This window comes from Anolis carolinensis, chromosome 3, assembly GCF_035594765.1.
Source record: "Anolis carolinensis isolate JA03-04 chromosome 3, rAnoCar3.1.pri, whole genome shotgun sequence".
Lineage (NCBI taxonomy): Eukaryota > Metazoa > Chordata > Lepidosauria > Squamata > Dactyloidae > Anolis > Anolis carolinensis.
In genome coordinates, this window is record NC_085843.1 from 281,178,051 (window position 1) to 281,193,144 (window position 15,094).

The 15,094-nt window shown below is 40.6% G+C and overlaps 1 protein-coding gene across 1 annotated transcript in view; it reads left to right on the forward strand.

The window, feature by feature from the left end:
* Positions 1-14,042, forward strand: part of LOC100565784 (solute carrier family 12 member 9) — a 170,614-nt gene extending 156,572 nt beyond the window's left edge. Inside the window, exons 12-13 of the mRNA XM_003225491.4 lie at positions 8,685-8,831; positions 12,468-14,042. Of these exons, the coding sequence (XP_003225539.1) occupies positions 8,685-8,831; positions 12,468-13,267 (947 nt within the window). The 3' untranslated portion in view covers positions 13,268-14,042. The remainder of the gene's footprint in view (positions 1-8,684; positions 8,832-12,467) is intronic.
* The last annotated feature ends 1,052 nt before the right edge of the window (positions 14,043-15,094 follow it).

Genomic DNA, 15,094 nt, shown 5'->3' on the forward strand with positions numbered 1-15,094 from the left:
GGAACCTACTTGTGTTTTACACTTCCAGCATTTGTTGTTTGTATTTTTATACATTAGACTAACCTTCTTTGGTGTTAGGTACCACCTATGTATAAGTTTAAGCCAATTTTCTTTCAGGTCTGCAGAATATGTATATTTGATTTTTTTTATTCCAAATTGCCTCCCATTCATGCATTTGAATAGGTCTTTCTATATTCCTTGCCCATAATATCATTGCGTTTGTTACTGTCTCTGTTTCAATTTCCCAGGACAATATACATTATCTATAAGAATAAACTTGTCCCAGAATCCCTGTTCTTGCTCAAAACCCACCAATTTGTCTCTTCTATAAGCTTCTTTAATTTGAAAATACTGGTACCAAGACACGTTTTTATTAGTCGCTTGTATTGTTGTTAATTCCTTCAATTTGGGGGGGGGGGGGGTTGTCATTTGCTGCAACTAGCAGGTCTCTGTATGTCGGCCATTTCCTCCAACCCAATGACCTTCTATGGTCGGCTTCTATTGGAGACAGCCATAGTGGGGTCTTGGTATGGAAGCGGTACTTGTAATTTTCCCAGATTCTCAAAAGGGCAGATCTGATAAAATGATTACCGAATTGTTTCTCAATTTTCCTTTTATCATACCATAAATACCTGTGCCAACCTTTTCTTAATTCATGACCTTCCAAGTTTAGAATTTTAATTTTTTCTAATTTAGCCCAATCTTTTAGCCAACATAGAGCACAAGCATCGTGATATAATTTAAGGTCTGGTACACTGAAACCTCCTTGCGTTTTTCGTGAAGTCATAGTACTATATTTTATCCTAGCTTTTTTGCTTTTCCAAATAAATCTCATTACTTCTTTTTGCCAATCTTTAAGTAATTTGGAACTCCTTATGATTGGTATATTCTGGAAAAGATAAAGTAATTTCGGGAGGGTATTCATTTTTATTATTGCTATTCGTCCTAATAATGAGACCTTTAGGTTTTTCCAATTTTCCAAATCGCTTTTGATTTCTTTCCAAATTCTATTATAGTTTAAATCTAGTAATTGATTGTTTTTTGCTGAAATCCAAATTCCTAAGTATTTTATTTTGGATGGCTCTTTCAGACCTGAGATGTCTTGTAGCTCTTTTTGTTTCTTTTTGGACATATTTTTAGTGAGAATCATTGTTTTCTTTTAGTTAATTTTGAGGCCAGCAACCTGTCCAAATTCTTCGAATTTCAAAATCCGATTATGGATATTCTGAATTGGGTTTTCTATGATACAGATCACATCATCAGCGAAGGCGCGGTATTTATAGTCTTGTTTATCTATTCTTATACCTTTCAGGTTCATATCATTTCTAATTGCTTTAAGCAGAATCTCTAGAGCCATAATGAATAATAAGGGAGAGAGAGGACAACCCTGTCTCGTGCCTTTACTAATTCCAATTTTGCTTGTTTCCTGACCGTTAATTTGAATTTTGGCCCATTGGTTCTCATAAATACTATTCATGCCATTTTGAATTTGTATACCCATGTCCAATTCCTGAAATAAAAATTTGAAAAAGGTCCAATTTAGATTATCGAAGGCTTTTTCTGCATCCACAGAGAGAAAGCCTACTTCTATTTGATTGTGCTGTTCGTAGTATTCCATTGCGTCTAAAATTATTCTTACGTTATCTTTGATGGATCTGGCGGGGAGAAAACCTGTTTGGTCTTCTCCTATCCATCCAGGTAGGAATTCTTTCAATCTGTTGCCCAAAATTTTTGTGAAAATTTTGTAATCAGTATTTAGAAGCGATATAGGTCTATAATTTTTGACCTCAGACAGATCTGCGCCTTCTTTCGGTATCATTATTATCGTTGCCTCTTTCCATGATTCTGGAATATTTTTTTCTTGTAAGGCCTGATTCATTAATTTTTTAAAAAATGAAATCATTTCTGCTTGACCTAATTTGTAGAAGCTCGCTATGAAGCCATCTGGCCCTGGAGTTTTATTGCTATCTAAACTTTTTATTGCTTTAAGGATATCTTCTTCCGTTATTTCCCTATTAAGTTCAAGTCTTTGTTCATCAGTGATCTTGTCCAATTTTTGTTTCCCTAGATATTCAGTAATAGCCTCCGGATTTATGTTATCTTTTGAGTATAAATTCTCATAAAATATTTGGAAGGCTTTTCTTATCTCATTATCCGAATTTACTATTTTCCCCTCGGTTTTAATTTTGATGATTTGTCTGTTTTGTTTTTTCTTTCTTATTAACCGGGCAAGCCATTTGCCTGGTTTGTTTGCGTTTTCAAACGCATATTGCTTAACCCATTTGATTTGTTTAGCCACGTCCTCTAAATCCCATTTTTCTTTCATTTTAACTAATAGTTCTAAACTCCTTTTTAATTTCTGATTTTTTGGGTTGGTTTTCAGTTCTTTTTCTTTTGCCTCAATTTCTTTAATCAACCTATTCCACTCTAAGTTCTTTTGTTTTCTTTTACTGGCGTTTAGTTGTATTAAAAAGCCTCTTGCCACTGCTTTATAGGCATCCCATACCGTTTGGGGGTTTGTTTCGCCGTTATCATTTATACTAAAATATTCTTTCGTCATGGCCTTGATTTTATTAATACCTTGCTTATGCTTTATTAAGTTTTCATTTAGCCTCCATTTCTTTAGGAAATTCTTCTTATTTAGTACCATTATTAGCGGACAGTGATCTGATATGTCTCTAGTCAATATATCTATATCAGATATTGTTGTCAGCAGTGATTTAGAAGTCCAGATCATATCGATCCTGGACCATACCTGATGCCTGTTAGAAAAATGTGTGTAATCTTTTTCCTTAGGGTGTAGTTCTCTCCATGAGTCTATTAAATCATATTCCTCTTTCAATGCTAGAAGATTTTTGGGTAGGGATGTTGTTTCTTTCGCTCTCTTTGATTTATTTGTTTTATCTAATTTTATGTCTAATACTCCGTTAAAGTCACCAAGTAGTATCATATGATCAAATTCTGTATTATTGATGTTTTCTCTTAATGTTTTGGTGAACTTTGTTTTAGGGCCGTTTGGCGCATAGATATTACAAATCAGTATTTTTTCCTTTTCAAAATCTATTGTTATCGCAATTACCCTACCTTCATTGTCGTTGAATGTTTCTTTTTCTGGGAATTTGTTATCTACATATAAAGCTACCCCTCTTTTCTTTACACTATCTGCTGCAATAAAGGACTGGCCTAAGTAATCCTTATTTAGGAGCTTTACATGTTTAAGGTCGATGTGTGTTTCCTGAATTGCTATAATATTATATTTTTCTTTTCTTAGTTTGTTAAATAATCTATTTCGTTTAATCGGCGAGTTTAACCCGTTAACATTATTAGAAAAACATTTTAGTTGACAACCGACTTTACTCATCTTTGTGGATTCCATCATCTTCTGTTGGTTCTCCCACATCTGAGTCTTCTTGATCTGTGTTTAGGTCTATTTCCGCCACCGTTGGGTCGTTTTCTTTGGGCGAGTCGAATCTTCTTTTTTTAGTTTCTTTGGGATTTTTACCATTGCTAGATGATGACGATAGTCTGTTTATATTTACATCTTTCTTTAACATTCTGAAGAAGTCTTTTGCTTCTTCTTCCGAGGTTATCCATATTTTTTCATCTTTGTATGTTGCCATCAGGCCTTCATATTTTTCCCATCTATATTTAATTTGTCTTCTCTTGAGTTCATCTGTGAGGAAATAGTACTTTCGTCTTCTATTTAATATTGATTTTGGGAATTCCTTTAAGATAATCACTTTTCTCTCTTTGTACCAGATTGGGTTCCGAGCGTTTCTTCTTAGCACTTCGTCACGTGTTGTTTTTTTCAAGAAATGCACAATGACATCCTTAATTGCTTTATTTTTCTTGGTGAAATTAGATTGCACTCTGTAGACCCTGTCAATTTGCCCACAGGCCTCTTGGTCTGTGCACTGTAGGAGTTGGGCTGTTATTTGTGTTATCACCCATCCTATATTCTCCTTTTCCTCCTCTTGAACATTCCTATATCTTAGTTGGAATTCCAATGTTTGGAGTTCCAATCTTTCCTGTGCTTTTTCCCTTTTTTTCCCTTTTTCTTCCATAGATTCAATCTTTTCTTGCATTTTGCTTTGCGCTTTATCATTTTTCCTGTTTGTTAGTTTTAAATCACTTATGTCGTTAGAATTTTTTATAATTTCTTTCTTCATTGTGCCTATCTCTTCTCTCCATTCTTTCTTTAAATCCGCCATTTCTTCTTGAAATGTTTTATATTGCAGGTCTTGTTTCTTGGCTATCATTTGGACCTCGTTCTGTAACAAATCCTGCTTCTCTGAGATTTTCTTAATTTCTCTCAAAATGTCTTTTAGACCTCCCTTCTCTGGTAGCGAAGATCTTCTTACATTCATTCTAGAATCTTTATTGTCCTTCTCCACTTTCCATTTAGGGGTTGCCATTGCAGCAGATTGTACTGCTGACTCTGTAATGTTTGGTATCTGTGGTACGGGGTACGGTATACTCACTTGTTATATTGATAAGGCTAGACTCTTGTTGACCCTCTCACTGGGTTTTGTAGTTAGTACAGATGAGAGTAGGACTGTTGGTGTCTATTCTCTTATCCAGCTGGGAGTTTTCCTATATACAGTTATTGATGTGCAATCGCGCTTCTGTTAGGTCAGTCCCTTCCCGTTCCGTTCCGTTTACCGCCTCTTCTCACTGTCTCGTTCCGTGGGTAGTTTTTGGGGACCTTTCCCTTTTTCCCTTTGCTCAGTTCGGCTTTGTTCGGCTTTGTTTCTTTACCGGAGTTTGCCCTGTGCCCCTCTCAAAGGCGCCCTCTCGGAAAATTTCCCTATAATCCGGGTTCCGTTTGGTTCCTTCCGGGTTTATTGCGTGCGTCACTTGCGTCCGTGTCACTTCCTGCGGTTTGTTTAAAGAAGGTTAATCCCTAGACAAAACAACATGGCGCCAAGGACACCTCCATTCACTGAGCTAATACAATCCCCTTGCCAGACTCCTCAACCACCGCGGCTCTCCTCCCCACCAAGATCCTCCAACGCGTTCCTCTTCTCCTGTCCGGCGAGGGCACCGTGCAGGTTTGTTTTTGGTTGGTTTTGTTAGTTTTGTTAGTTTATTGATTAGTTCTTCAAATGGCTATCACAATAGGTAGGTATGTTCTCTGATCCCATCGAGTTACCCGTAGTTACTGACATTAAGCTAAGGGTTGGGTTTGCTTCTTCGGGTTGCTTCGGACTATTCCGTTTGGAGGTAGCGCTTTGCTTACCGTTGCTCCTTGTCCTTAAATATGCCGTGACCGGGCTGGCAGATAGTGCGGTCGGATACCCGCTTCCCGCTTGTCGACCCGCCGGTCGTGGACCTCCAGACCCGCTAGAACCTCTCCCTTGAGGGGGGAGGGTCGTTTGGGGTCGTCGGAGGTGCCCAACAATACCAGCGTCTCTTCCCAATTCAATCCGAGAGAAGAGAGGGAGCTGCAGCTCTACCAGGTCAAACTTGCGGTTGGTTCTCCCAGAGCTCTAGGTGAACCCAGCCTGTCGCCATTGTCATGCCACCGGACCATTTGGCGGGAAGCCTTAGCATTGAACGGTTGTGTTGTTAAAGTGCAAAGTATGGAACCCTGCGCAGATGGTCCGTCAATGTGACTTAAGCAACATACAGTCACTGAATTCTTGATAGGAGAAGGTGTCACCTCAAAGGAGATTCATCAGAGAATGTAAGCTGTTTATGGAGATTGTGTTGATGTGAGTACTGTGTGTCATTGGGCGAGTAAGTTTAAAGATGTTGAGGTGGGAACATCTGACTTGAGTGACAAACAAAGAGTTGGACATCCTGTGACAGCAACCACCGAGTTTCACAAGAAAAAGGTTGACAGATGGATTCCGGACTATCGTAGTATCACTCAGAGAGAAATTTCAAGCATAATCGGCATTTCACAAGAACGTGTGGGTCACATTGTTGCTTTGCTTGGCTATTGGAAGATCTGTGCATGATGGGGACTGTGAGATGCTGGTTGCGGAAACAGAGTGTCGACTTCTTCCATGACGGCTTCAGAAAACTTGTTCATGGTTGGCAGAAATGTATCCAATTGTCTGATGATTATGTGGAAAAATGAATAGTGGTCGTTAAAGAGCACGTTCTAAGGATTATTTCTGTGTTTGATTTATTAAAATACTCCCATCCATACCCAAGTAACGAAAGTGGAGGCATTACTTTTCATTCATATATGCAAATACAGGTATTCTAAAATCTGCGAAAATCGAAAATGCTTCTAGGCCCAAGCATTTTGAATAAGGGATCCATAGATCTAAAAGGTTATTCCTTCAACCAATTTGGGGACCTTCATTGTTAATTCAGGAATGTCCTGAGTATAGCAAGACTCAAGTCTAACATCTTAATAAACTGAACTGGCTGGATCCAGTAGGTTTGGACAACCTTTTACACAAAGCATGGGAAAAAGGAATATCTAGGGATGACAACTCCCACAATCCACCAAACCAGAGTTCTGGGAGTTGTGGTTTAAAAAGGTAACATCTCCAAGCTCTGCTTTTAGGGCACTCTGTTGTAAATGGCAAATAAGTGATCCAAATCTCAAAACAGAGGTGAAGGGTTCATGGCGTTCCAGCTGTCATCAAGGCATCAACGGAGGGGAGCTGCAGTCTAACTCCTGGAGTGGGCCACATGTTCCCAAACCCTGATTTGCAGGCTGTTTTGCATCTGCAACTCAGAGACTGATGTATTGAAATATTCCTGTCCCCTCCTCTATCGTGAAATCTCAGAGTGGCACACAATTAAAGCAGTGTAAACAGTTTAAAGCAATTGCAGATAAAAGCAACATAATAAGTCACATAGGATGACAGCACATTAAATAAATCATCAGCTTAAAACAACAGAAAGGGCTAAAACAGTTAATAACGTGAGCATGTACATTTTGAAAATGAATAAGATTAAGTCCCAAGGCTTTAATAGAAGTCAGGCACCAAAAGCAATCCATTTTTGGCACCAACCGGGTCCCCAAAGGAAGGGCTTTCCATAAACAGGGTGCCAGTGTAGAGAAAGCTCTCTCTCTTATATAGTCAGCCCCACACATTTCTGGGTTTGACTTTTACAGATTTAACTATTCAGAGTTTTGATTAATATGGTTTCTGTAGGGATCTCTAGATCCTCCTGCACAACCTCCAGCAGACATTGGCCATAGAATCGCACTAGAGGATCTAGAGATGCTCTCTCAGAATAGAAAATCATTTGTGGATTTTCCACTTTTATGGGAATGCTGTGCCTTAATCCCAGCAACTATGGAAGGCTGACTGTATTGTCCCATTAGTTACACATGGATCAGGACCCACTATCCCATCTGAGCTCTCAGGCAGGTCTATTATAAAGGGAGAGGCCTTCCTAGGAGGGAGCCAGTGTAGCAGAGTGGTTTGAGCATTGGACTACAACTCTGGAGATCAGAGTTTGCACCCTCTCTTAGCCATGGAAATCCACTGGGAGACTTTGGACAGGTCCCTATCTCTTAGCCTCAGAGGAAGACAAAGCTAAACCCCTTCTGAATTAAATGTGCCAAAACAATGCCTTCAAGTATTGTGGTCACAAGCGTTTGAGTGACACCACCAGCATCTTGAATACAGACCAGGATCAAATTGGAATCCAGCTCCTTTAAGCGTGGTGTTATGTGTTGCTCATTTGATACTCTGACCAGCCATCTTGCTGCTTCGTTTTGCCTTTCCAAGAACTTTGAGTGTGTTACAGTTGTAGGACTTTGCCCTAAACCTCTCTTTGGTTTTTCATTTGGAGTATGTTGTTATGGTTTTTAATTGAATTTTGTAATACCAATGACATTTAATTCTGTTTTAATGTTTATATATTTGTAGATTTTAAACTGTACTGAAAGGTTTTTAATGTAAGCCACATTGAGTCTCCGTGTTGGAGAGAAAAGTGGCATATAAATAAGCATAATAATAATAACAACAACAACAACAACAACAACAAGCCTTAGCATTGAACAGTTGTCTTATTAAAGTGCAAAGTATGGAACCCTGCGCAGACGGTCGGTCAATGCAACTTAAGCAACATACAGTCATTGAATTTTTGACAGCAGAAGGTGTCACCCCAAAGGAGATTCATCAGAGAATGCTAGCTGTTTATGGTGATTTTGTTGATGTGAGTACTGTGCATCATTGGGCAAGTAAGTTTAAAGATGTTGAGGTGGGAATATCTGACTTGCGTGACAAACAAAGAGTTGGATGTCCTGTGACAGCAACCACCGAGTTTCACAAGCAAAAGGTTGACAGATTGATTCAGGACGATTGTCGTATCCCTCAGAGAGAAATTTCAAACATAATTGGCATTTCGCAAGAGCATGTGGGTCACATTATTGCTTTGCTTGGCTATCGGAAGATCTGTGCACGACGGGTCCTGTGAGAGGCTGGCTGCGGAAACAGTGTCAACTTCTTCCGTGACGGCTTCAGAAAACTTTTTCATAATTGGCAGAAATGTTTCCAATTGTCTGGTGATTATGTGGAAAAGTGAATAGTGGTAGTTAAAGAGCACATTCTAAGGATTATTTCTGTGTTTGATTTATTAAAATATTCCCATCCATACCCAAGTAACGAAGATGGAGGCATTACTTTTCATTCAACCCTCGTATATTTGTACAGTTCTTTTTTGCTTTGCAATGCAGATTGAAGCTGACCAGTTCCTTCTCTTCTCAGATTCCCTGCCCGCTGACCCTCTTGCGGACCGGTCAGACTCTTGGCTGCAACTTGTGGACAGACTGAACATCAAAGCTTTTGTCAACCTGACACTCGCTGATTCGGTGCGGCATGGCACCCAGCAGCTGCTCTTCATCTCTGGCTTGGGTGAGTAGCCTTCTAGCATGAGCCATAGAGCTACAGTTTTTAAGGGGAGAGCCTTAAAGGATGCATCTGACAGAGAAAGCAAAAGACTCTGTAAAATTATGGCTCCCATGATTCCATAGCATGGGGCCATAGCAGTTAAAGGAGAGTCAAAATGCATTAATTCTATAGTGTAGATGCAACCTTAGCACAGGCCAACACCTCTCTGCCTGGTTTCCTTTGCTAGAAGAAATTCTAGCACAGAGAAGAGAGACCAGATTAGGTAGCACTCAATCCAAGGACTAGTTGGAAGGATCACTCTATTTTTCTCTAAGTTATTTTAGCATCTCTTCAATCCTAAATCTTTTTGCAGATTTAATGTTTACAGATTTGATTATGCACAGATCTGATCAATATAGGGTCTATGCTGTTGAAGACTGGGAAGTGTAGTTTGGTGAAGCACTGGCAAAGAAGATGAGAGACCTTGTAAAACTACAACTTCCATAACTGCACAGCATTGAGACATGGCAGTTAAGGTAGTGTCAAACTGCATTAATTCTACAGTGTAGATGCATCCCTGGAGATTTGAGAGATTAATATTCATCCAGGATTGTGGTTCTAGAAATATGGATGCACAAAACCTGAAAAATTTGGAGGGAGACATTTGTTTTTATGATTTTTCCCCCTCTGAACCTGTTCTTCCTTCCCCAAAAAAGAATAGGTTATACAATATTTTATTTCAGAATGATGATTAAACTATTTAATGTGTATCTACCTATCCCAGATCATTTCTAAATACTATATAGTAGGTATGCCTTTAGGTAAGACTATATACTGTACATTATCTCACATCATTGTCATTCCAGATCTTCATTTCCTTTTTTCCCCAGTTCTTTTTATGGAAATGAGCGCTTTTTGTCTGCTCTGCTTCATGGAAGACTACAAGAGACTAAATAATTTCCTTTATTAATATGGATAGGTTTTTCCGTTTTTGTTGGTTTCTCTGCCTGCTCTTCACTAGCACAAAATGATAGCGGTTTCTTAGATTTCAAGTGTTTCTTGCTGCTGAGCAACTTGTAGCACCATTTGAGCAAAAAAAAAAAACCTTAAAAAGTAAATTCAATATGCAATTATAATCAGAGTAAACTGTACTTATAATATATCAACCACAATACTTTTATGCAAAACCAATTACACATTATTCCTTTTATGTTCCTGAAATAACAAAGCACCTTTCAACATGGTGTCAATATGGGATCTTGGTATCTGCTGGGATTTGGTTCCAGGATGCCCCGTGGATACCAAAATCCATGGGTGCTCAAGTCCTATTACATAAAATAGGGGAGTAAATGGTGTCCATTATATAAAATTGTAATATTAAAGTTTGCCTTTATTCATGTGTTCAAGCTGTTGATGATTGAATCTTTGGATGCAGAATCCATGATATGGAGGGACAGCTTTTTTGCATTTTTTGGCAATTTTTCTAAAGCTTTAAGAAGGGGCGGTTCTTAATGGAGAGATGTGTTTCTTTTCCCTTTGTGACCTCTACATTTCCAGACATTTTGCTTCCCTAATTTTGTCTTGAAAGCACTGGTGGACATTAAAGAAGAGCAAGGAGTCATAACCAAATGGTCTAGTTTGTAGATGTTTCGGTCTTCACTGTTCCAAAGTTTTAGCCAGAATGGTCAATGACATCATGCGAAAAATTTAACATGGACCATGATGAATGGAGCTTCTGTGATTTCAAGATCACATCCTTTGTTAGGGTCAAAGTCTAAGTGTGTGCTGAATTAAGTGGACCAGGAGTTTGACACCAAATAAGACATCTTTTGTTGTTTCTGAACCTACAATCCTTGTCAGTTTAGTTTTCAGATGCCATTGAATGCATCACATATAACTTCAACTCCAAGAAACCTCAACTACCTCGGCTTCTGGGATTCTAGAAGCTTAAGTTCAAAACACATGGAAGACCAGAATTTGGGTAATATATTCAGTCTCTTCACTCTGCATTAGGAGCACAAGACCACCCCCTCATGGAAAAATCATTGTCACGAGCCTCAATTTCATTTACAAGAGGGGAGTGAACAAAGAGTCCAAGTTCAAGCCAAAGAATCCAGCCGAGAGACAACAACATTAGGAAAACATACCAGGGAAGCTGATAGTCTGTTCCAAGGTCCAAAACAGAATCCAACAGAGTCTAGAGTCCAAAGTCAATCCAAAAACCAGAGTCCAAGAGTAAGTCCAAAAATCACAAATCTAAGATAGAATCATAGAATTATAGAGTAGGAAGAGACCTCATGGGCCATCCAGTCCAACCCCCTGCCAAGAAGCAGGAAATCGCATTCAAAGCACCCCTGACAGATGGCCATCCAGCCTCTGCTTAAAAGCCTCCAAAGAAGATGACCAACAGTCCAAGGTCACATCTCCAAACACTGATGTTGCTGCCAGCAACAAGACGTTGCACTTGAGTTCCTTACATGCTAGGTTCTCAGGTTTTACCAATTGCTAGCTCATTTCTCTGCTAACTTGAAGGACCTATGAAGTTGAGCCTTCTCTCTTTGCAGGTCCACAAAAGCTACCACTTCTATGCCTGATTAGAGAAGCTTGCTTGCTCTTGCTCTACAGGCTGAGAAGTAGTAACTACCTCCATAGGCTCTTCTTCCAAGCTCAGTCAGGAGAGCTGCTGGGCTCAAGCTGCAATACTGGCCATTCAACCAGCATCTCTTCCCCCTTGCCATCAGAGCAATCCATGACAATCATAAATTTTTAAAAAAACTCGTTTTATTTATGTTACCCTGAGTGAAGGTCTCTCTAGATCCTCCAGCATGAATATATGGTCAATTTCTGCCAGATGTTTACTATAGAATCACAGTGGAGGACCTAGTCATTCCAAAGAAGGTGTTCTCTCTAGGATTCTAGGTCTTACAGCACGACTTCCTGGTCAACATACCGTGACCAGATGGAAGTTGATCATAGTTTCACTGAAGGACCTAAACATTCCTAGGGAGTTGTTCTTTTTAGGATCTCTAGATCCTCTAGCATGACATTTTAGTCAACTTCTGAAGACTAAGTGACTGTTGTTCTTAAGATGTTGCACTTGAGGACCTAGAGATTCCTGAAAATAATAAATTAATCAAATCTGCAAATAAGCAAACCCACACAAGTTAAATCAGCAAATGTAGAAGGTCAACTGTCATTATTGGAGAAATGTATCCACCAGCATTTTTCTGAAGGCTACATGTGGGCACCTCTCCACCACTCCCCTCCAAGTTTGATACAGTAGAGTCTCACTTCTCCAACATAAACGGGCCGGCAGAATGTTGGATAAGCAAATATGTTGGATAATAAGGAGGGATTAAGGAAAAGCCTATTAAACATCAAATTAGGTTATGATTTTACAAATTAAGCACCAAAACATGTTATACAACAAATCTGACAGAAAAAGTAGTTCAATATGCAGTAATGCTATGTAGTAATTTGTGTATTTACGAATTTAGCACCAAAATATCATGATGTATTGAAAACATTGACTACAAAAATGCGTTGGATAATCCAGAATGTTGGATAAGCGAGTGTTGGATAAGTGAGACTCTACTGTATTTATATTTATTGCTACTTGACTCAATAGTTCTCTTTCTCATCTCTCTTTTTCTTATGCAGGGGGCATGAGGCCCAACACCATTGCATTGGGTTTCTATGATGACACAGCCTCACAAGACTTCCTGTCCCAACACCCAGCCTTTGACAGCAATGATGTGGCCTGGCAGAATTTTCCCCCAGTGTGGGCTTCTGGAACCCAGAAGCGTATCTCCTCCCATGAGTACGTAGGCATTATTGCTGATGCCGTGAAGATGCTCCGCAACGTTTTGCTGGCCCGCTCCTTTGAGGAATTGAAGCTGCCTCAGGCATCAGGGTGGCGATCCCAGAAATTCATCGATGTCTGGCCAATCAACCTGCTACGTCCTGATAGCGCCCGCTATGTGGACACCAGCAGCCTCTTCCTGCTGCAGATGGCCTGCGTCCTGGCCATGACCCGGGCCTGGCGCCGTGCCCGCTTGCGTCTGTTCCTGTGCGTGGAGAGTGGCGCCCGGCCCGGTGGCCAGGAGGACAAGCTGCGTCAGCTTCTGAAGGACTTGCGCATCCAGGCGGACATCCATACCGTTCTGTGGGACAATGTGGTTGCCCTCCATTGGCACAATCGGGAACAGGTTTCAGAGGGCCATATCACCAATTTCCCTGGCAATGCGGCCTGTGTTTCAAATGAGTACTTGAGTGCTGTCAACCAACTCATCCTCGAGCAGAGCTCTAGCCCCACTGTCCGTTTCCTCTATCTGCCCCGCCCCCCTGCTGACACCAACCTGTATCTCAGGTACTTGGAGCAACTTGAGGTCCTCACCCGTGGACTGGGTCCCACGCTGCTGGTGCATGGGGTCAGTGCTGTGACAAGCACCGAACTGTAATTCAGGGGACAAGATTTTTGAACACAATTGGGCTAATGGTGGTTGACTTGCCCTTGTGTCCACCATGGGCAAGGACTTGGTGACTCACAGAGCAGGAGAATGACACAATGGATCTTGTAACCAAGGCTAGATCAGCTGAAAACGCCTATGGGTTTCTTGATTCTGTTCACCTCATCTTCCCCTTTTTCCTCACTAAGTGGGTCTTTCTAGATCTCCTGGGAGTGGGAACTTTTCTGAGACTGGCTTGGTGTCCACCAAAGCCATCCTAAACTGTCATTATTCTGTGTCTTTCCTTTGTACTTTCATTTTTGCACTCCGGCAAAAACCTTTGCTGCAGGTATTTGGAGTCAGTCAAGATTCCCATCCACTCCAGCAAAGCTGGGGCATAGTAAAGAAGAAGATAGCCAACCCAGACATGCTTCAACTTGGGCCTTGAGAGCAAAGGAGACTTTTTTGTATGTGTGTCAATGGTCCTATGAAATTCAGAGACAGTTCCTTTTGACACTAGTAGAGATGGGAGCAAAATTAAAGATGGCACTGAGGAACCTCTGAGCAGGTTCTCCATGCTGGCATTGATGTGTTGAGACTATGGTGGTGTCCTTGAGGAAGGGAAATTCATGTGTCTGCACGTGTGTGTGTGTGTCTGAACTGCACAACACATCAGATAATGGGGATAATGAACACTAGTTCAAAATGCACATAGAAGACAACCTTTCACCATCATTCTCTGCATGTGATAACCACAACTTCCCAATAAAGGTTTTCATTTCTTATATCAAGGGGATGGCAGACCCATTCCCGGCTTTTGTATGAACTTTAAAGGTGCTCTCCGTGGATCCGTTTTGCGATCAATACTTTGCATTGTTGGTGTTGTATGCCTTCGGGTGGTGTTCATCTTAACTGCAACACCCTCACAAAGTTTCATTGGCTGTATTTATTCCAAGGCCTTTGCCTTCCCCTGAGACTGCGAGTGTGTGACTTGTGTAAGGTCAATGGCAGACATGCACAATATACATCCCACAATCCTCACAATGGACGGGAGCAGAGGGTGAAGGTTTAGACAATGCCTCCTTATTCTATGAAAGGTGGCAAGGTGAGGATAGAGAAAGGTGAGCCAAACGTGGTGGAGCTGCAGGCGAGGAGGAGTGGCCCACAGAAGTTTAAGCTGTTAGTACTGCCAAATTATGCAGGTCTCCCAGTGAGTTTCCATGGTCAGAAATAGTTCAAAAGAGGTTTGCCATTGCCTTGCTCCAAGGCTGAGAGAGAGTGGTTTCATGACTGAGTGGGATTCTAATCCTGGTCTCCAGAAGCCAGTACTCAAAGCACTGTACCAAACCTCCAGTACTTACTACTTCTTGGTTGAGTATCCATTATCCAGGATCCCAAAATCCAAAATCCCCCAAAACCCAATATTGTCCATATGGGTGGTTGAGAGAGTGATATCTTTGTTTTTGATGGTTCAATGTATGCAAACTTTTGTTTCACACACAAAATTATTTAAAATGTGGTATAAAATTGTCAGAGTAATTCGCAGCGTAGCAGCAGTTGTATGTTGTCAATGGAGCGCAGAACGAAGAGACGTCAGAAACGATGTTAAAAATACATACAAAGTTTTACTACACAAGACAAACACTTGCAGATGAACACAGGCTTGGCTTTCACTGTAGGCAGACACAAACTCAGAACAGAGCAAGATCTCAATCAGTAATGTACAAAAACACACTTGAGTCTGGATACTGCCCAGGTTCCAGCCACATTCAAGGTCAACACAGCTTCTCAGTCATTAACCCTTTACAGACTATAGCATACTCTGGATGATGCAACCTG